The sequence below is a fragment of the Hemitrygon akajei genome, chromosome 1, assembly GCF_048418815.1.
Source record: "Hemitrygon akajei chromosome 1, sHemAka1.3, whole genome shotgun sequence".
Classification (NCBI taxonomy): domain Eukaryota; kingdom Metazoa; phylum Chordata; class Chondrichthyes; order Myliobatiformes; family Dasyatidae; genus Hemitrygon; species Hemitrygon akajei.
In genome coordinates this window covers 47,389,324-47,412,969 of record NC_133124.1, presented here as the reverse complement: position 1 = coordinate 47,412,969, position 23,646 = coordinate 47,389,324, and the positions used below count along the sequence as shown (strand labels likewise).

Sequence of the window (23,646 nt, the reverse complement as noted above, 5' to 3'; positions counted from 1 at the left end):
ATGTAGGTTTGTACAATAATTTCTAAAACATCAATGTAGAACTTTTCTAACAATTCATCATGTCTTTTAAGATATTCTTCTAGCTATTCAGTATATTACTTTACACAATAAGGTGCAAAAATCTTAGACAAGTGTAAGAAATCCGTAAAATGAAGACACTTTCAAAAATAATGAAATGAGAAATTTCTAAATATCAAAAAAATTCCTATAATGAGCAGTAAACAGTAAACCACTAAATTAAATCAATATTTGGTGCGACCACCCTTTGCCTTTAAAATGGTGGTGATCTTCTTAGGTACACTGTTGCATAGTTCCAAGCATCTTGGAGAACTTGCCAGTTCTTCTACAGACTTTAGCTGTCTCACTTGCTTCTGTCTCTCCAGGTAATTCCAGACAACTTCAATGATGTTGAAATCAGGGCTCTGTAAAGGCCATACCATCTATTGCTGAAAAATCTGGTTGTACTTCTCAGCACTGAAGATTCCATTACTTCTGATCAGATCACCAGCTCCATTTGCAGAAATGCAGCCTCAATCCTACAAGGAACCTCCGCTCTTCACTGCTGGCTGCAGACACTCATCCATGTTGCACTCTCCAGTTCTTTAATGGACAAACTGTTTCCTGTTTGCACACAAATATCAAATTTTGACCACGCAGTCCAGAGGACTTGCTGCCATTGTTCAGCATCTCAGTCCTTGTGTTTTTGTACATAGATGAGGCTCATGGCTTTGTTTCTTCTTGACTTTCTGGCAGCAACTCTTCCATGAGGCCACTTCTAACAAGACTTCTCCATTCTGTAGAGGGGTGTACTTCGGTTCCAGCAGTTTCTGAGTTCAGAGCTTACGGCAGTGTTGGACTTCTTCCGATTTAGAAGGGACATCACTTTGATATATCTCGTCTGCTGCACTCAGTTTCCATGACAGGCCACTACGTTTCTGGTCCTCAACCTTGCCTGTTCCTTTGTGCTTCTTCAAAAGAGCTTGACAGAAACTCCTGTCTGTTTGGGAAAGACCTTGCGGACGCAGGATGACCACCTTTTGTCTTGTTGCTATGCTCACTCTTGCCATGGTATAAGTATTGATGATTTGAAGGTTAAATTGTTACATCTTCCACACCCTCATATTTTAGTTTGTTTATCTTTTGCCCAGTCTGAAGTTTCTGCTTCAGTTAATCAGTTTAGTTTATTCAACTCATTAAACTGTTGATCATTAGCATTAGATTATCATCGTTTAATCATTTACTGGTCTATATGCTTACAAAGTATTCAAGTTTTTATTTGAAAAGTGGTCTATAACTTATTATGTTACTTTCTTTAATGAAATACAAAAAAATCTTTGTAACATTTAATATTTTGGAAAATAAATATTTGGAAATCTAAAACTTGCTCCTTTCTAATGACACACTAATTCAGAAGACAAAATATAAACATCTAAAACAAAAGTTATATAAAAATCTAGGGTGCCTTAGGCTTTTGTATAGTACTGTATACATATTATAAACAGCTAGGTTATAGATTCTTTGGAAGAGCAGCAAATTATTTTCTTGAATTGCATAAGAGCTTGAAGTGTTATGCTGTTATGCAAGAAAATAATATCAAATTGTTTCAAGACAAAACTTATTACAGACTTTTAAAAAATAGGAACAAGAAAATTACTCTTTTTTTTGCTCTAAGAGTTTCACCACAAAGTTGTCATTCCAAGTTTGAAAAAATAACTCCAAATGAGAACCAAAATCCATCTGGGAAGCAACATACAATCTCTACAAAATATCCATCTGTCCCGCTGATTGAACTGCTTATCACTATTGCTCTGTCATACTTCTTCCTTTTCCAGTGCAGCTGAGCTACCGGCGGTTCTGACCACGCTTGTCTTAGGAACCACTACTCTCCCACATAATAAAAAGGGGAAATCTGTTCATGAGGTAGAAAGATTCAGCTGCCTGCTTACTACCTGCATGCTCCACCAAGGTATCCATTCCCAATCTTGCTGCATATTCCTTTAAATATGTTATTTCCAAAATTCTCAGCTTTGTAGATGCACCACAGTAACGTCAACAAGCGTTCTATCTCCAAAAACCGGAGTTCAAGCTGCTGATGCTAGAGATCCTTCCTGTGCAGAGTTGTCTAGATTACTCAATATATCTCCAACTTTCCATTTAGCCAAGCCGTCTTTTATGAATTATAAAGCAAAGACCAGACACTGCACCATCAACTACCTGCCTTCTGACAACATCAGTTGTAAATGCTGATGTCGCACTTTTAATTTACTGCCGGGCAGTTCTGCTCTTAAGCTTCTGGGGCCACTCTTCCCACATCTGTTGTAGGATTTGGATAATACCGGCCACCAAATAAATTAAGTGACATCCAGAAACAACCACATTATGGAATCAGAGTCAAATGAAGGCTAGTAACAATATAGCAGGCAGTTTCTCTACTAAAGTCCAGCTGCGACGAAAGTCCTCCAAACATCAATTCAAATTTGAAATAAATTTAGCAACCTGCTGTGGTAGTATCCCAATGATCTGTTCAGCGCCATAATTTTTAGTCGAGGGCATCTGATGGCTTTATAGTGGTTTAATTCCTCATTCGAAACAAAACTCATATTGTTATAAAGCAACTATTTCATGAGTCTTAATGAATCAATTAGCTAATTTCTTGTCATAATGTAATGCCCTTAAATATTTTACGTATGGTCATCGTTTACATGAATTAATATAAAATTAAACAGAAAGGTTATCTTTTGCCAACTGGTGCTGTACGAGTGCCAGGATTAGGAAAAAAGGGCAGGAATTTTAGTATTAAGCCTTGAAGAACAAAACTATTGAAAGCAAGCTCAAACACACTATACTTACTTATCAAAGCTGTCACTTTTTTTAATAAAATTATCCAATTTTTCTCTGGCATAATCTACCACATCTGCATGAATCTCAACTCCATGGTTTATCCCAAAAGGACCTAAAAAGCAAAAGGATTAAAAATAACCATCTTAATACAATAAATATTCTATTTTTACAACATAGATCTGGATGTTAAACACTAAATAATTTAGTTCATCAATTCAGTTCAGATCCATAACTCTCTAACAGCATTTAGTATTTATTTTAAACCTTTTTGGAAGATCATCCTGACACATTTGCAAGAATGCTTAGAAAGACTGAGGGCACAAGTACCCTGAGAAGCTTGAGCAAATGCTAAGCAACGATCGAAGAAGACTGCAGTATCGAAGTTTCCTTTCAGAAACAGTGTTAGGGTGCTGATAGGAGATATTCCAACAAACATCTCTTTCACAAATGTCAAAAATAGAATAAACGACCTGTGAACAAATGACCTCATCCTCATGAAATAAAATTGACTCCCGATCAAAAATATTGATTGGTATTAGCCACTATGTAAAAAATGTATAGCTTTTTATAATGCAGTTCCTTCTTGTTTTACTTTAATGCCCTGTCCAACAGCTTCAATTTTATTCGGTTTAGCTTTAGTTACCACGGACTTGCTCGCTTTCAAGGGCGTGAAGTCCAATTAAATATAATTATTCGCTTCTCTGACATTAGCAATTAATTTAATTGTTCTACCGCATATTTAAAGCTTGAATTGACTGCAATGCTAAATTTCAGAATCAAAATAGTTTCTTCTTAAGTGTACACTACTGTTTAATGGCATAGATCATAATTTTTTATGGCTGATTAATTAATTGTAATGAAACTTAGTAGAGTGCATTTTCCTTAGTAAGTCAGATTCATGTAAAACTGTCTCAAGTAAAGGCAAGAAAAATGAGGCAGGTAATTTTCTAAGCACATATTAGCAACTTCCCAATTTCAATAGGTCCATAGTTTTCCCAGACTCTGTAGCACTCTGTTCCAAGTATTTCCAGCCTATATGTCAAGTTGTAGCACTGCCTTCTGTTATCTCACATATTTAAAATACAAATGCTACAAACATAAGTTCAAAATTTTAATTTCTTTTCTTTAATGCCTGCATATTTAGAAACTTTTTAAGTTCTAATAATTGGCTGTTCTTAATCATAATTTCTGACACTGACAAACTCCATTTAAGGTTTTATTCATTTTTCACGTTCTCCCCCGTCCCCTATCACTATAACCTCATCAAAGCATTAAAAGAAACATTTTACTGGAATATAAACCCACAGGAAAATTTTAAAAATAATATGCAACCTGAAAAGGGTTAAAAGAACCTGGAATGATTACAAGATGAAATGTAAACATAAGTGGAATGAAACAATTATCTACAAAGAATGAGAAAAGACTCAGGAAAAGACAGGAAATGCATGTTTTTCCTTTTGTGCCTCATTAACATAGAGACATAGAAAACCTACAGCACAATGCAGGCCCTTTGGCCCACAATGCTGTGCCAAACATGAACTTAGTTTAGAAATTACCTAGGGTTACCCATAGCCCTCTATTTTTCTAAGCTCCATGTACCTATCCAGGAGTCTCTAAAAAGACCCTATCGTATCCGACTCCAGCATCATCACTGGCAGCCCATTCCACGCACTCACTACACTCTGTGTCTGTACCTACTTCCAAGCACCTTAAAAATGTGTCCTCTCATGTTAGCCATTTCAGCCCTGGGGGAAAAAACCTTTGACTATCCATGTGATCAATGCCTCTCCTCATCTTATACACCTCTATCAGGTCACCTCTCATCCTCCGCCACTCCAAAGAAAAAAGGCCAAGTTCACTCAACCTATTCTCATAAGGCATGCGTTTCAATCCAGGCAACTTCCTCTGCACCCTTTCTATAGTTTCCACATCCTTCCTGTAGTGAGGTGAACAGAACTGAGCACAGTACTCCAAGGGGGTCTGACCAGGATCCTATATAGTTGCAACATTAACTCTCAGCTCTTAAACTCAATCCCACAGTTGATGAAGGCCAATGCACTGTGTGCTTTCCTAACCACAGAGTCAACCTACACAACAGATTTGAGTGTCCTTTGGACCCGGACCCCAAGATCCCTCTGATCCTCCACACTGCCAAGAGTCTTGCCATTAATGCTATATTCTGCCATCATATTTAACCTACCAAAATGAACCACCTCACACTTATCTGGGTTGAACTCTATCTGCCATTTCTCAGCCCAGTATTGCATCCTATCGATGTCCCACTTAAGCCTCCATCTGAAAGCCCTCCATACTATGCACAAAACCCGCAACCTTTGTGTCATCAGCAAATTTCCTAACCCATCCCTCCACTTCCTCATCTATGTCATTTATAATAATAATCATGAAGAGAAGGGGTCCTAGAAAAGATCCCTGGGGCACACCACTGGTCACCGACCTCTATGCAGGATATGACCAGTCTACAACCACTCTTTGCCTTCTGTGGGCAAACCAATTCTGGATCCACAAAGCAAAGTCCCCTTGGATCCCATGGTTCCTTTCTTTCTCAATAAGCCTTGCTTGGTGTACCTTGTCAAATGCCTTGTTGAAATCCATATACACTATATCTACTGCTCTACCTTCATCAATGTGTTTAGTCACATCCTCAAAAAATTCAATCAGGCTTGTAAGGCACAACCTGCCTTTGACAAAGCCATGCTGAGTATTCCTAATTATATTATACCTCACCAAATGTTCATAAATCCTGCCTCTCAGGATGTTTTCCATCAATTTACCAACCACTGAGGTAAGACTCACTGGTCTATAATTTCCTAGACTATCTCTACTCCCTTTCTTGAATAAGGGAACAACATCCGCAACCCTCCAATCCTCCAGATCCTCTCCTGCCCCCATTGATGATGGAAAGATCATCGTCTCCCACAGTGGAAGAATATAGTATTAATGGTAAGACTCTTGGCAGTGTGGAGGACAGAGGGATTTTGGGCTCCGAGTCCAGAGGACACTCAAAGCTGCTGCGCAAATTGACTCTGTGGTTAAGAAAGCACATGGTGCATTGGCCTTCATCAATTGTGGGATTGAGTTTAAGAGCTGAGAGGTAATGTTGCAGCTATATAGGACCCTGGTCAGACCCCACTTGCAGTACCGTGCTCAGTTCTGGTCACCTCACTACAGGAAGGATGTGGAAACCATAGAAAGGGTACAGAGGAGATTTACAAGGATATTGCCTGGATTGGGGAGCATGTCTTATGAGAACAGATTCAGTGAACTCGGCCTTTTCTCCTTGGAGTGGTGGAGGATGAGAGGTGACCTGATAGAGGTGTATAAGATGATAACAGGCATTGATCGTGTGGATAGTCAGAGGCTTTTTCCAAGGCTGAAATGGCTAACACAAGAGGGCACAGTTTTAAGGTGCTTGGAAGTAGGTACAGAGCAGATGTCAGGGGTATTTTTTTTTTACACAGAGAGTGGTGAATACGTGGAATGGTCTGCCGGCGATGGTGGTGGAGGCGGATACAATAGGGTCTTTTAAGAGACTCCTGGACAGTAACATGGACCTCAGAAAAATAGAGGGTTATGGGTAACCTATGTAATTTCTAAGGTAAGGCCATGTTCAGCACAGCTTTATCTGCCGAAGGGCCTGTATTGTGCTGCCTTTCTATGTTCTGTGTCTAATTATGTTACTTCTTTGATAGTAGCCAGAAACACAGAATGACAGAAGCTTACAGCCCAGAATTAGGTCTTTTGAGCCCACCTCATCCTTTCTGATCACAATGCCCATCTATGGTTCCATATCCTACCACAGTTGGTATAAAATAACTTATCCCCCAGATCTCCTTTAAACTTCCACCTTTCCACCTTAAACCTATACGATCTAGTTTAGTTTCCCTGATTTGGGAAAAACATTTTGCCTATCTACACAATCCATGGACCTCACAATTTTATAAACTGCTATAAGGTTACCACTTCAGCCTCTCACATACCCATGAAAATAAACCCAACCTAACAATCTCCCCTTATAATTATAGCACCCCCTCTCATTCTACACAAAATCCAAGTGGATTTCTTCTGAAATCTCTCTATTGATATGACATCCTACTGTAGAGTGGCACCTGGAAATGAACACAATTGTAAATACAGTATAACCAATAGTTTGTACAACTGCAACACAAACTTCCCAACTCTTATAATCAATAGCTTGGCCTATTAAGGAAAGCGTATTGAAACTTTTTCACTGCGCTATCCACCTGTGATGCCACTTTCATGAAGGTATGGCTTCTTGCTGCTTTAGCCAGCCAATTAGACCTTGTCAAAAGTCTTACTAAAGTCTATGTAAAATACATCTACCAGGTTCAAAGTTTAAAGTAAATTTATTATCAAAGTATATATAAGTCACCATATACAACCCTGATTCATTTTCTTGGAGGCATACTCAATAAACCCAATAATCATAACAGAATCAATGAAAGACCACATGGACAAGGCAAACAATCAGTGTGCAAGACAGCAACATGTGTAATTACAAAAAGAAAAAAATGAAATAATAATAAATGAACTAGCAAGTAATAAATATCAAGAATATGAAATGAAGAGTCTTGAATATGAGTCCACAGGTTGTGGGAACAATTCAGTGATGCGACAATTTATGTTTACTGAAGTTATCCCCTCTGGTTCAAAAGCCTGATGGTGACGAACATACATAGAATATAGAAACTTACAGCACATTACAGGCCCTCCGACCCGCAATATTGTGCCAATCATGTAACCTACTCTAGAAACCACCTAGAATTTCCCTACTGCATAGCCCTCTATTTTTTGAAGCTCCAAGAACCTATCTAAGTGTCTCTTAAAAGACTCTACTATATCCGTCTCTACCACCATTGCTGGCAGTGCATGCCACGCACCCACCATTTTATGTGTGAGAAACTTATCTCTGACATCCCCCTAGTACCTACTTCCAAGCATCTTAAAACTATGCTCACTCATGTTAGCCATTTCAGCCCTGGGAAAAAGCCTCTGGCTATCCACACAATCAATGCCTCTCATCATTTTATACACCTCTATCAGATAACCTCTCATCCTCTGTCACTCCAAGGAGAAAAGGCCAAGCTCACTCAACCTATTCTCATAAGGCATTCTCTCCAATTCAGGCAACATCCTTGTAAATCTCCTCTGCACTCTTTCTATGGTTTCCACATCCTTGCTGTAGTGAGGTGACCAGAAATGAGCACAAAACTCCAAGTGGGGTCTAACTAAGGTCTTATATAGCTGTAGCATTACCTCACGGCTCTTGAACTCAATCCCATGATTGATGAAGGCCAACACACTATACGCCTACTTAAGAACACTGGCAATCTGCGCAGCAGCTATGAATATCCTACGGACATGGACCCCAAAATCTCAGATCCTGCACACTGCCAAGAGTCTTAGCATGATGATGTTGCCTTCATCAGTTTTCTTAATTATAGTCTCAAAAAGTTCAACCAGATTAGGCTGCAGAAAGGCACTTTGCCCCCTCCAAATTAGTCCAACAACTTCCTTACAACTGATACAAGTTTCACTGGACTGTTGGCTCCAGGCTGCTCATTTTGAAAAAAGGGCACATATTAGCTAAACAGAAATGATGTATACATTAAAAATCCTCTACAAGGATGACAATTCTAAAAGGAGTTTGTTTAGTCTTTATCATGCCATCTAGAATGGATGTAATGCATTTGAGTACTTCCCCAGGACTTTTTTTCTCTGTAATTAGAGCACTTCCACAAAATAAAGGCATAACAAATAAATTTCTATATTCTACAAATATTTATAGGAGAATATTTATTTCAAAAATATTAAAATCAAATCTTCCTTAATTAGTGAACAAAACTGGTTGAATGAAAACAACTTGCAATGTTAGCAGCATTCCAGGGCAACTAAAAAACCTAACACAATCCCCAGAATCTCTCCCAGGTTGTTTGCCTGTCTACTAAACCTGCTTTTACCTTCTCAATGAACCTGGGAATTCTGCCCTACAGTAAAGGGAAGAATTACAAACATAAATCAAACATAAATCTCTGTCAGTCATTGAAGTCACAAGTCTGAATTGATTACCGAAGCTATCAAATTGTTAATCTCCCTTATATTCAAACATTCAAAAGCTATTAAAATACTATTGTATTAAAAAATTAAAAATGAAGGTAAAACACAAATGGATTACATTTTAAAGTAGTAAACACACTGAAATCAAGGAAAATCATTAAAATGCATTAATTAAAACTTGTCTCTCTCCTTTGCAGCCTGGCACAGGTTCAAAAGGCAGATTTTCCATGTAAATTTTAGAAAATTATAGTGAGTTTGCACTCCATCTCCAGATATTATTAGAAATCAAAGCTGCTGACATTTGATTTGCAATCAGTTGTGTAAACAATAGGAGAGCTTAGCCTAGTGAACTGAACATCTAGGAGGTTAAAGATAAACATGCAAAACTGCCAGACTTCTGTGGAAATTTAAGAGTAACATTAATCAGTGGGAGTTATTGGGTGTAACCAATTAGATCAGCTTTAAAAGTAATCCAAGAGGAAGGAATTCTTACAACTAGTAGCCAGCCTTCAGTGCTTGGCAAGAAATTAGAAATTAAATAATCCACTATAAGGTTTCGGGGTACTTGGAGGCACACAATAAAACAGAATAAAGTTAGCATGGTTTTATTAAGGGAAAATATTGCCTGACAAATCTGTTGGAATGCTTTGAGGAAATAACAAACAAGATAGACAAAGGAGAGTCAGTGGAAGTTGTTTATTTGGATATTCAGAAAGCTTTGAAAAGGTGCCACACATGAGGCTGCTAAACAAGATGAGAGCATATGTTATTACAGGAAAGAATCTAGCATGGACAGAGAAAATTGGCTGATTGGCAGGAAGCAAAGCGGGGAATAAAGGGAGGCTTTTCTGGTTGGCTGTCAGTGACTAGTGGCACTCCACAGGGGTTGTTGTTGAGTGTACAACAACATTATATGCCAATGATCTAGATAGCCTTACAGCCAAGTTTGGGGATGATACAAAGATAGCTGGAAGGACGGGTAGTGTTGAGGAAGCAGGGAATCTTTAGAAGCAAAATTCAATATCATAAAGTTATCACTGAATCTCATTCAAAATTTACAATGAAGATGAAAAATGAACAGTACCTTCACTCAACATATGAGATTTGGAACAAGAGTGGTCAAAATTAAAATGTTAAATATGTTGTGCTTGGTCTTTTTCTTGGTATTTTCCTCACTCATTATGGATGGCATGTATATGTAGTGTTCCCTCAGCCCCTCTGGTCCTCCACCCGATGCCTGGAGCTTGAGTATTTGGCAACGCATCCGTGCTGTTCTTAGTAGTGCGCGCTTCTGGACCAAGATCTCACATGTTGATCCTGGGATTTGTTGAAGCCACTCTCCCAGCCCAGGTGTCACAGCTCCAAATGCTCCTACCACCACCAGGATTAGTTTGGCTTTATCCTTCCACATAATTTCTATCTGCTCTTTCAAGCCCTGGTATTTCTCCAACTTCTTATATTTTTTTCTTCCTGATGATACTGTCATTCAGGATTGCCACATCTATTACTATTGCTTTGTTTTCTTCCTTGCCCAGTGTTACTACAGTTGAAGTCAGAAGTTTACATACACTTAGGTTGAAAGTCATTAAAACTCATTGTTTAACCACTTCACAGATTTCATATTAGCAAACTATAGTTTTGGCAAGACGTCAAAACTATAGTTTTGGACATCTACTTTGTGCATGACACAAGTAATTTTTCCAACAATTCTTTACAGACAGATTATTGTGGACCTCCACAAGTCTGGTTCATCCTTGGGAGCAATTTCCAAACGCCTGAAGGTACCAGGTTCATCTGTACAAACAGTAGTACACAAGTATAAACACCATGGGACCCTGCAGGCGTCATACAGCTCAGGAAGGAGATACATTCTGTCTCATAGAGATGAACGTACTTTGGCGCGAAAAGTGAAAATCAATCCCAGAACAACAGCAAAGGACCTTGTGAAGATGCTGGAGGAAACATCTATATCCACAGTAAAACGAGTCCTATATCGACATAACCTGAAAGGCTGTGAAACAATGAAGATGAAAAATGAACAGTACCTTCAAGTACAGCAAGGAAGAAGCCACTGCTCCAAAACCGCCATAAAAAAGCCAGACTACAGTTTGCAAGTGCACATGGGGACAAAGATCTTATTTTTTGGAGAAATGTCCTCTGGTCTGATGAAACAAAAATTGAACCCTTTGGCCATTATGACCATTATTATGTTTGGAGGAAAAAGGGTGAGGCTTGCAAGCCGAAGAACACCATCCCAACCGTGAAGCATGGGGGTGGCAGCATCATGTTGTGGGGGTGCTTTGATGCAGGAGGGACTGGTGCACTTCACAAAACAGATGGCATCATGAGGAAGGAAAATTATGTGGATATATAGAAGCAATTTCTCAAGACATCAGCAAGGAAGTTAAAACTCAGTTGCAAATGGCTCTTCCAAATGGACAATGACCCCAAGCATACCTCCAAAGTTGTGGCAAAATTGCTTAAGGACAACAAAGTCAAGGTACCGGAGTGGCCATCACAAAGCTCTGACCTCAGTCCGATAGAAAATTTGTGAGCAGAACTCAAAAAGTGTGTGCGAGCAAGGAGGCCTACAAACCTGACTCAGTTACACCAGTTATGTCAGGAGGAATGGAACAAATTTCCAGCAACCTATTGTGAGAAGCCTATGGAAGGCTACCCAAAATGTTTGACCCAAGTTGAACAATTTAAAGGCAATGCTACCAAATACTAACAAAGTGTATGTAAACTTCTCACTGGGAATGTGATGAAAGAAATAAAAGTTGAAATAAATCATTCTCTCTAGTATTATTCTGCCATTTCACATTCTTAAAATAAAGTAGTTTCTAGGATTAAATGTCAGGAATTGTGAAAAACTGAGTTTAAATGTATTTGGCTAAGGTGTATGTAAACTTCTGACTTCAACTGTATGTCTGGTTTGTTGGCCAGTACCTGCTTATCAGTCTGTATTTGGAAATTCCACAGAATCTTAGCTCTGTCATTCTCCACTACCTTCTTGGGTGTTTACCATTTGGACTTGGGAATGTCCAATCCATACTCAGCACAGATGTTCCTGTACACAATTCCTGTAGCTTGGTTGTGCTGTTCAGTGTACGCTGTCCCTGCCTGCAACTTGCACTTTGCTACTATGTGGTGGATGGTTTCAGTGGATTCCTTGCACAGTCTGCATTTTAGGTCTTATCTGGTGTGATAGACTCCTGCTTCTATTGCTCTTGTCCTCAACATTTGTTCTTTGTACAGCCATAAGCAGTGCCTTTGTGCTATCCCTGAGTCTTGCCATTTCCAGTCATTGGTAGGACTTTCTTACGTCAGCCACCTTTGATATCTGGCACTGGTACATCCTGTGCAATGGCTTGTCGTACCATGGCCTCTGGTCCTGTGGCTCTGCTTCACCCACTTTTATTTCCATATCTCCTGCTTGCTGTCTGAAATATTCTCCTAGCAGGTTGTCCTTAAGGGCCATCTTCCTGACATACTCATGGATGTATCACATTTCTTCCAGGACTGTGGGATTGACACTTCAAAGTACCCATCCTCCTTTATTCCAGTGGGTGTACAGTTGTTCAACATTGGACATTGGATGGAATCCTCCAAGTATCATTAGTAGTTTCTGGGTCTTGATGTAAGCGGCTTCCAGTTCATTCCTTGACCAGCAGAGTTTTGTGGCTGGGTATCTGATGACTGGTAGGGTGAATGTGTTGATGGCTCTGATTTGGTTCTTTCCATTCAGCTGGACATGCCTCACTGTTTGGAGGTACTTGGATGTTACAGCATTCTTTGTGTCCTTGAGTCCTCGGGTATTTGTAGCTGTCCTGTCCATCTGGTACGTGGATTTCAGGTAACTCGACTCCTTCAGTCTTGATGAATTTGTCTCTTTTCACTACCACCTGGCTGCACTTTCCCAGTTCAAATGACATCCTGATGTCTCTACTGTATACCCCACCCTTATCAAGTGGTTTAGTGAGTCAGTCTCTTTCATTTCTGGCATACAGCCTGATGTCATCCAAGAGATGGCTGATATATACACATAGGGACACCTACAGCATAGTAAACTTTACACTGTCTCATTCAGGCCTTAAAATTTTATCACTGTGGAGGACAGGGGAACTCTGCTTGGCAAGTGAGACTTGTGGCTGTGAAACAATCACAGGTTCTAGGACCTCCTTTGTGGTGCTTGCAAAAGTTAACTTTGGGACTGGAAGAAGTGGTTATGACAGCACTGGACAATTGACTCTGCTCTCCTAATATGACCGATGTATCATCTCCAGATGGCATCAGACGTCATCGCCACTGTGTAGGAGAGTGGTCTGTTTTTCATCTTTCCAAGTGCTCACTTTTGATTATCTTTCTAGTCCCTCACCAGGACTGCTTGCCCAGGAATGAAACATTGAACGTTCTTGTTTGAGGAGCCCTCAATTTGTCTCAACTGTTTTTACTGTATACCCCTTCTGAGAGTGAGATTGAGAGGATCCAAGTGTGCACAAGGGACAATTCAGTAACAGCATAGCTGGTGAGTTGTTGTTTGTGGAGTGTGCTGTACTATGATATGCAAGAAAGAATTTGGCCAAATTCTGATTCAGTGCAGTATGTTCTGCTAACATTGCTTGAAATGTGTTCTTCAGACTCTGGCCAAAACTTTCCACCAGGACATTTGTAGTTGGGAGGTACCGTACAGATGTAATATGTCTTAATCCATTCATTTTCAGGAATGAGTAAAACATGTTCACAACAAACTGTGGTCCATTGTCATTGACTAAGTGTTCTGGAACACCAGTCCTTGAGAAAAGGCTTCTCAACACATCAACAGTGTGTGAGGCTGTAGCGGAGGCTATTGGCAAAACTTCTGGCCACTTTGTAGATACCAAGAAATTTGTGCCCATGAATGGTCCAGCAAAGTCCACATGAATCCTCTGCAAAGGCTATGCAGGCCATTCCTAAGCATAAAGCGGTCCTGTTCTTGGCACCTTCTGGGTGTGTTGGCATCCTGAACAGTGCATGGCAAGTTGCATGATCTGCTGATCTGCCCCAGGCCACTAGACAAAGCTTCCAGCCAATGCTTTCATTTTAACTATGCCTAAATGACTGGCATGTAGTTCCTCCAACACTTTCGCTCTTAGCTTGGATGGTACAACCCACAATCTCCACATATGGCATCCTCTGAAAAGAGCATGTTCATCCTAGTGCTGTTAAAAATAGGGAACTGGAATTCCTGTGCACATTCCACGCATTTTGGGTGGCCATGTAGACCAGAGACAGCGTGAAGTCTTTTCTAGTTTTCTTTGAATCATCTCTGCTGTAATAGAGGGAGACTCATTACAGAGAACATGTCAAGAGGAGTGTCCTCTTCCATAAATTTTTCAGGTATTTCCTTTTCTAAGGGTAAATGGGATGAGCCTTCAGCATTTTTGGCAAGCTTCAATAGACGATGTGCATCATAATGTGAGTATGGTGTCTGTCATCACTATTTCCTTTGCCTTTTGGAAAGCCACCTCACACTGCTTTGTCCATTGCCATTTCTGTCCCATCTGTAGTAATGAATTCAAGGGGTGGAGCACAGTAGCCAGGTTTGACAAATCATAAAATGAACCACAACTGTGACACATTCTTTGGTCTTGGGGCATTCATCACTGCTTGAATTTTCTCATCACACTTGTGTAACCCTTGTTTATCAGTGGTTTGTCCACAGAAAGTGATGCTTGGTTTAAGGAATTCACACTTGTCGTGACATGCTCTGAGTCCATAATCTTCTAATCTTTTTAAAATGGTCTTGAGATTTTAGAGATGTACTTTGGCATCATTACCAGTAATAATGATGTCCTCCAGGTAACATGGAGTATCTGGGCAGGCTTCCAGCACCTGGACCATAGCTTTCTGCCAGAGTGCAAGTGCAGAAGCTACTCTAAAAATAAGCCTACTAAAGTGATAAAACCTTGCATGAGTACTTATGGTGAGAAACACTTTGAACCTATCTTCCATCTCCACCTGTAGTTAGGCCTCATCTAGCCCACTATGCTTAAGTGTTTTCCTCCAAAAAGGTTAGCAAAGATATTCTCTATCGTGGACAGAGGGTAATGATCTACTTTCAGTACTGGGTTGATGGTGATCTTAAAATCACCAGAGATCATGATAGGACTCAATTTTCTTGGCCACTGGTACAACTAGCATTGCCCATGGGCTCCACTCAACCTCCAAAACAATTCCTTCAGTGTCCATGTGATCTAGCTCAATGGCTACTTTATCACGAATGGTATAAGGAACCAGATGGGTTTTGTAAAATTTGGGCGTGGGATTTTAATTTAACACTATTTTACTCTTGATATGCTTTTGAGTTTTCCAATACCATCCTTGAACATTGCATCATCTTTCTTAATTTGCTGTTGACTCTGTTGCAGGGGATGTGGCATGTGGATGGGATGGATCTCCACCAATTGAGTCGTAATTGTCTCAAGTCAATCACGGCCAATGAGCCTTGTTGGTTTTTTATTTCACTGCAACAAATGTCATTCCCACAGGAGTTATCTTTTCTCCAGTACATGTTTTTAATTGGTTATCTGCATGCTTCAGTTCAGTATTACTGGAATGCCACCCAAATTCATTTTGTGGAATGATTGAATCAGCCAAACCAGTGTCCAATTCCATTTTAATTAATTTGCTGTTCACTTCTGGTGTAAACCACATTACTTGTTAGTTTTTGCATTGTAAATCTGAAGGCTACCAAGTCCTGTATCATTATCAGATTTTTCATCAAGAGCATGCAGATTTGTGTTCTTTCTGAAACTGCAACTTGACTTTAAAAATCTTTTTCTCTTCCCTGTGCAGTCCATTTATTTTTGTCAGCCTGACATGCTCTTTCTAAGCGTCCTACTTTGTTGCAATTTCAGCAAGTTTCACCTCTAAATCTGCATTGGTCTGGTATATGTGAGTCCTTTCCAAATTGGCAACACAATTTGCTCAAACTAACTGGTTTCTGTTTAGACATTGCAATTTTGTCCATGCTCACTTTCATTCCTAACTGCAACTCAATTGCACCTCTGGCTGCTGATTCCAATGATACAGTGATTTCAACTGCTTTTTAAAATATAAGCTGTGCTTTAGTTAGGAGCTAATTTTGAATTCTTCCTTGTAACAATCCACAAACTAAATAACCTTTCAGTGCATAGTTAAGCCGATTATTGAATTGACAATGTTTGAACAATTTTTTCAATTTACCCAAAAGCTGTAATAGATTCTCCTTCCTTTTCATTCCGCTAATGAAACCTTTGTGATATGGTGCAACTCAAACTACCTGCGTCTCAATATCACCAAGACCAAGGAGATGGTGGTGGACTTTAGGAGATCTAGGCCTCATATGGAGCCAGTGATCATTAATGGAGAATGTGTGGAGCAGGTTAAGACCTACAAGTATCTGGGAGTACAGTTAGACGAGAAGCTAGACTGGACTGCCAACACAGATGCCTTGTGCAGGAAGGCACAGAGTCGAATGTACTTCCTAAGAAGGTTGGCGTCATTCAATGTCTGTAGTGAGATGCTGAAGATGTTCTATAGGTCAGTTGTGGAGAGCGCCCTCTTCTTTGTGGTGGCGTGTTGGGGAGGAAGCATTAAGAAGAGGGACGCCTCACGTCTTAATAAGCTGGTAAGGAAGGCGGGCTCTGTCGTGGGCAAAGTACTGGAGAGTTTAACATCGGTAGCTGAGCGAAGGGCGCTGAATAGGCTACGGTCAATTATGGATAACTCTGAACATCCTCTACATAGCACCATCCAGAGACAGAGAAGCAGTTTCAGCGACAGGTTACTATCGATGCAATGCTCCTCAGACAGGATGAAGAGGTCAATACTCCCCAATGCCATTAGGCTTTACAATTCTACCGCCAGGACTTAAGAACTTTTTAAAGCTATTATTAATGCTTTTTGAGATGGTGATTTAGATGCATATCATATTTTTTTTTACTGAGTTAAGTATTGTATGTAATTAGTTTTGCTACAACAAGTGTATGGGACATTGGAAAAAAGTTGAATTTCCCCATGGGGATGAATAAAGTATCTATCTATCTATCTATCTTAAGCATTTTGCAATCATAAATGTTCCTGCATTATGTTCATGATATCAGCAAAGCTAATTTTGGCTGGTTTGGTTGGATTAATTACACTTAGCGAACTGAATGCTTTCCCACCTATTGCACCCAGCAACACGGGCACTTGTTTTTCATCGACTATTTCATTTGCTTCAAAATATTCCTCAATTTGTTCAGTATGTATCATCCAGTTATCTGTCGTGCGATTGAACGAGTCTATTTTTCCAATGCAGCCAGCCATTTCTGCTTTATATTTATTTATAAACAAGGTACATACTAACAATAATAATAATTATCATCCAGTACTCAATGTTTATGAACCTGTGGCCAGAAACTAATTAAAAGAAAAACACACCATCCGGGATATTTGTCTATTTAGTTTTTCTTTTGCTTTTTTCTTTAGTGAGGCACTCACATACAACTTGGTGGCATAATGCCATATGGCATTCACGTACTTCTTACATATAACCCATAACGAATTACGTGAACAAAGAATGCTTAATCAAACAACATATTTACAATATTACTGAAATACTAAATACATCACAGTCCTTTTCTACCTTACTCTAGATTATTCAGCTTTCTTTTTATTTTGTTCAGTCTATTGGCAGATCTTGGTTTCCTGTAGTCAAGGATTTCTTCAACTTAGCCCAATATTAAGGAAATTTCTTAGACATGTAAATTTTGCAAGCAATGAACAGAAAACATTGTTTAATTGCCTTAGTTACTGAGATTCTGTCAATATGAAAAAGTTAAGATTTACGACTTGTTTTTAATCAATCAAAAAAACTTGAAAAGATGAACAAATATAGAAATTGTATTTTCACTAAGTACAAATCAACACTGTAATGAAAGTATAATGAAGAACATTATGGAAATCATATATAGGCCTCCAAATAGTAGCCAAGATGTGGGGTTGAGATTGCAAAGGGAGCTAGAAAAGGCATGTAATAAACACAATTGTAATGAGGGACTTCAATATGCAAGGGGATAGGGAAAATCAGGCTGCTGTTGGATCACAAAAGAGTGAGTTTTCAGAGCAGCCTATGCTTGAGCCTACTTGGGGAAAGGCTATCTTAGGTGAGGTGTTGTGTAATAATCCAGATCTTATTAAGGAACTTAATGTAAAGGAACCCTTAGGAGGCAGTGATCAAATATGATTGAATTCACACTCAGTTTGAGAGGAAGAAGCACAAGTCACATGTATCAGTATTGGAATGTTACAAAGGGAAATACAGAGGCATGAAAGAGGAGCTTGCCCAGGTGGATTGAAGGAGAATACTGGCAGGGATGATGGCAGAACACAGATGGCTGGAATTTCTGGGAAGTTTTAATCACAAGCCTCAGGATAGATATGTCACATGGAAGAAGTAATTCTCAAGTAGCAGGGGTAGGCAACCATGGCTGACAAGGGAAAATGAGGGCTGCATAAAAGCCAAGAAAATAATATATAAGGTAGCAGAATTGAGTGGAAAGTTGGATGATTTGGAAGCTTTTAAAATCCAACAAAAGGTATCTAAAAAAGCTATATGGGAAAAGAGTAATAGGGAGGTGAGAGTTGATATTGGATCACTGGAAAATGATGTTGGTGAGGTAGTAATGGAGGCAAAGAAATGGCAGATGAACTTAATGGGTGCCTTGCATTAATCTACACTGTGGAAGACATTAGCAGTGTGTCAGAGGTTGGTGAGCATCAGGGAGCAGGAGTGAGTACTATTGTTATTACAAAGGAAAAAAACGCTAGGCAAACTCATAGGTCTGAAGGTGGATAAGTCACCTGGACCAGATGGACTACACACCAAAGTCCTGAAAGAGGTTGCAGAAGAGATAATGAATGCATTGGACATGATCTTTCAAGAATCTCTTGATTCTGGCATTGTCCCGGAGGACTGAAAGATTGCAGATATCTCTCTACTCCTTGGGGGGGGGGGGGGGGGGAAGGTAAAAGAAAGGAAATTATAGGCTAGTTAGCCTAACCTCAGTGGTTGGGAAAGTGTTGGAGTCTATTACTAAGGATGAAGTTTCGGGGTACTTGTAGACTAATGATACAATAAATTAAAGTCAGCATGGCTTCTGTCAAGGGAAATCTTGCCTGACAAGTCCGTTAGAGTTCTTCATGGAAGTAACAAGCAGGATGGGACAAAGGAGAGGCAGTGGATGCCATTTGCTTGGATTTTCTGTAGGCATTTGATAAGGTGCCACACACAAGGCTGCCTAACAATAAAATCCTATGGCGTTACAGGAAAGATATTGGTATCGATAGAAGAATGGCTGACAGACGGGAGGCAGCAAGTGGGAATAAAGGGAGCCTTTTCTGATTGGCTGCCAATGACTAGTGGTGTTCTTCAGGGGTCAGTATTGGGACTGCTGTTTTTCACATTGTATGTCACTGATTTGGATAATGGAATTGGTGGCTTTGTGGCAAAGTGTGCAGATGAAATGATGATAGATGGTGGGGTAGTTAGTGCTGAGGAAGCAATGTGGTTGCAGCAGAAGTTAGACAAATTGGAAGATTGGACAAAAACAAAAGAGGCAGATAGAGTACAATGTTGGGAAATGTACAAAAATGCACTTTTGGTAAAAGGAACAATAGTGTAGATGATCTAAATGAGGAGAAGATTCAAACATCAGAGGTGCAGAGGGATTTAGAAGTCCTCATACAAGACTGCCAGAAGGTTAGTTTACAGGTTGGGTCTTTGGTAAAGAAGGCAAATGCAATTTTGGCATATATTTCAAGGGGAATAGAATATAGAAGGAAGGAGATAAAGCGGAGGCTTTATAAGACACTAGTCAGGCCGCACTTTAAGTATTGTCAATGGTTTTGGGCCCTGTATACCAAAAGGGATGTATTGTCATTGGAAAGAGTCCAGGGGAGGTTCACAAGGATGATTCCAAGAATGAAAGGGTTAACTTAAGAGGAGCGTTTGGCAGCTCTGGGCTTCTACTCACTGAATTTAGAAGAATATATATGAAGTTTGTGGTTCTTTCCCAGGATTCCTTGCTGTTCCAAACTAGTTATTTTCCTCACAAGGTCCCAACTGACACAAGTCATTTCAATTAGTCAATGGCTTCAACCTATTATGTATCCTTGAACATAATGGCCAACTGCTCCTTAATATTAGTAATTTGAAAGGCTTCACAAAGCACTAAGTCATTTTATAGATAATTGGACTACATAACATGACATACTTAAGTTTAGCCAACAGCTAAACTAAGTTAAGTAGATAGATGGAATTTTACCTGTGACCTTTTAAAATTTTCTAACTTTATCTTTCAAATTATATTTGACTTACTCAATTTTTGTAAATTTGAGGCCTTAGAAGCTGCCTTTTTCTGTTCTGTACTCTTGATTACACATTCCCATCACTCCACTAGTTGTAAATGTGCCTGCAGCTGGCATTGCCTATGGTGTAGAAACTTCCCTTTGACCTTCTTTATCTCTCCATTGTTTTCCTACTTTAAGAAACTACTTACAACCTATTTTTGTCCAAGATTCAGGTTTCATGTTATGCAATAACAAATTTTGTCTAATGAGCCACTTGAAAGGTTTTGCAATATTAAAGGTACTCCAGAAATACAAACTGATGCTGATTAATAAGCAATGTCTCTTTCACATCAGTTACTCTGAGAGATTTCATTGTTCCAGGAACAGACGAGTATGACAAAACCGCCTTCCCTCTAGCTCTAAGGTCTAAAGCTATAGGTAAAGGTATTAAAGGGTGGACCATTTAGAACTGAGATGAAGAGCGATCCCTTTTTCAAGTAATTCTCAAGGAGGCTGCTGTTGCTCATACCATTGAGTACATGGATGGCAGAGGTTCATAGATCTTTGAATACTCAGGGAATCAGTGGAAATGGGGACCAGGTAGAAAACATTGGAATGACTTTAACAGATTTAAGAGCTGGTTTTATTTTAAAAGTCTACCATGGGATTCTATTGCATCTTATTTTTTTGCAGATTGAGTCTGTAGAAGGTTTGTAGTCATCAGATTATGTACCTCAGATAAAGGAGAAGGAAACAGCTATGTTAGTATAATGTTTGCAGCAGCCAAGGGTGGAAGAAAGAAGAATATCATAAAAATGTGTTTACTGCCAAACATTTAGTAGATCGAGGTAGAAAATCCAAAGCTTATACATATTGTGGGTAAAGTTACACTCTCAACCTACAAGTACTTGTTTTGTGCCCTTAAGACAACAAACTATGACAGAGTAAGGACTACTACTGTTACCTGAAATGAAGGAGATTATTGCTAGGAGAATCTTGCAAAACAAAACCTCTAGAACAATAACCCTACTATTTAGAGGCTAATCAAGAATAAATACTTACCAAACTGAGAAATGAGAGAATTTCACAAATTAAGGAGATTCACCCCAAGTGTCTAAAATATCTAGCAGCCAAAAATGGCCTAGTGATATACTGATTACCTTACTAACCATATTAATAAACTAGAAATCATGTTCAAATTTATTAGGCACTGTAAAATTATTTCAAGATATGGAAATCATCAGTTTTTATAAACAATTATAAAGTTGTCAGGACATCATAGACTCCAAATAGCTATCCCTTTGAAAGGAGGAAACCGATTCTCCTTGCCTGTTCTAATCAACGGATGACTCGAGTCTCATAACATTTTGGATGCTCTTCCTGTAACATTATGCAATCACCTTCACTGACATAGTTTTAAGATGAACCACTTTTTTCTTAGCAACTTTGCATCCAGAATCTAAATCAAGATGCAAAGTATCCATAGATCAATATGGTTTTGACCTGAAACATTACCTCTTTCCATACATTCTCCCTGACCTTCTAAGTTTTTCCTGCTTTTTCTGTCATTGATTACCAATAACTATCAATTATTGCTGGCTTGAATATACTTTATGTATCGAAGTCAAGCCATCAACTTCAAAATGCTACCAAGAGGTGTAGAAACAGAAAACCATTAGGTGGGATTGAGTAATGGTTGCAAATTTTGTGTGAGAGAAGTTTTCCTACAGCGAAATAGATGGAAGGCACAGACGGCACCAAAAAATCATCTTACAAGATAAAGAGAATCAAATAAAATTGTGGCTAACTTCAGATATCAAGAAAGGATGCAAATGTCTTTCAGATATTTAAATATTGTTCACCTGTAAAAGTTTTCATTGCAGCTGGGCATACGTGTACTTATGCATATGACAATAAACTCGATTTTGAGGTTTATTACTCAATAAGCAGCAGCTTGTACTATTAAACTTAAGATACAGCCCTAAAGAAAATGCAGTGGCAAGCCTGAAAAATATTTTCAAGAACTAGTTCTCCTAGTAAGTCCTCTTCATATACAACCTCAATAATCAGACAAAAGGTGTTAACATCAGAATCTTTTGTGAACCCTTTAGAATTTTCTCTATTTCTGCATAAATATGACCTAAAATATGATCAGATCTTTGTGCAAGTCCTAAAACTAGATAAAGAGAGCCCAATTAAATAAATAACACAGAACATTATACTTGTTCATTTATTTATTGATAAAATTGATTCAATATTACATGTATTTGTAAGGAAAAGTATGTGAACCTTTGCTTTCAGAAAATGGTGTGACTCTCTTGTACAGCAACAACTTCAACCAAATGTTTCCAGTAACTGTTGATCAGTAGTGCACATTGGCTTGGAGGAATTTTAGACCATTCCTCCATACAAAACGGTTCAGTTCATCAATATTTCTAGGATACCTTATATGAACAGCCCTTGGTCATGCCATTGCATCTCAATTGGGTTAAGATTGGGACTCTGACTTGGGCATTTTAAAACACAATTGTTCTTCTTTTTAAAACATTCTGTTGTTGATTTACTCTTGTGTTTCAGTACATTTTGTCTTTCTGCACCACCCAACTTTTATTAAGCATCAGGCTATGGACCCCGACATTCTCCTGTAACATGCCTTGATACAATTTTGAATTCATTGTTCCCTCAACGATTGCAAGCTGTCTAGGCCCTGAGGTAACAAAGCAGCCCAAACCACGATGCTCCTTCCATCATGCTTCACAGTTGAGATGAGGTTTTGCTATTGGTGTACAGTGCCCTTTCCCCTCCAAACACTGCAGTGTGCATTGCTGCCAAAAAGTTTAACTTTCGTCTCATCTGTCCAGAGAATATTGTCCCAGAAGCTTTGTGGAACATCCAGGTGGCCTTTGCAAACTTGAGATGTGCCGCAACGTTTTTATTGGAGAGCAATGGTTTCCTCCATAGAGTAAATACACCATTCTTGTTCAGTGTTTTTCTTACAGTGGACACATAAACCGAAACTTTGGCAACCTCCAGAGATTTCTGGTGGTCCTTTGCTGTTATCCTTGGGTTCTTTTTCATCTCCTTTAGCATTGTACATCGTACTCTTGGTATGATCTTTGCAAGACCCCCATTCTTAGAGAGAGTAGCAAACAGTACTGAATTTCCTCCATTTGGAGAAAATTTATCTTACTGTGGACTGATGAACACTCAGGTCATTAGGAATGCTTTTGTAGCCTTTTCCAGTTTCATGCAGCTCTACAATTCTTCTTCTAAGGTCCTCTGAAAGTCGAGGCATGGTGCACATAAATAGATCTTTCTAGAGAAGTGCAGGTCTATCAGTAACCTGACTTTCTG

The 23,646-nt window shown here is 39.2% G+C and overlaps 1 protein-coding gene across 1 annotated transcript in view; it reads right to left on the bottom strand.

Moving 5' to 3' along the window:
• Nucleotides 1–23,646, bottom strand: part of pcmtd1 (protein-L-isoaspartate (D-aspartate) O-methyltransferase domain containing 1) — a 91,294-nt gene that overhangs the window by 25,528 nt on the left and 42,120 nt on the right. The window contains exon 3 of the mRNA XM_073042553.1: nt 2,851–2,953. Coding sequence (XP_072898654.1) covers nt 2,851–2,953 — 103 coding nt within the window. The remainder of the gene's footprint in view (nt 1–2,850; nt 2,954–23,646) is intronic.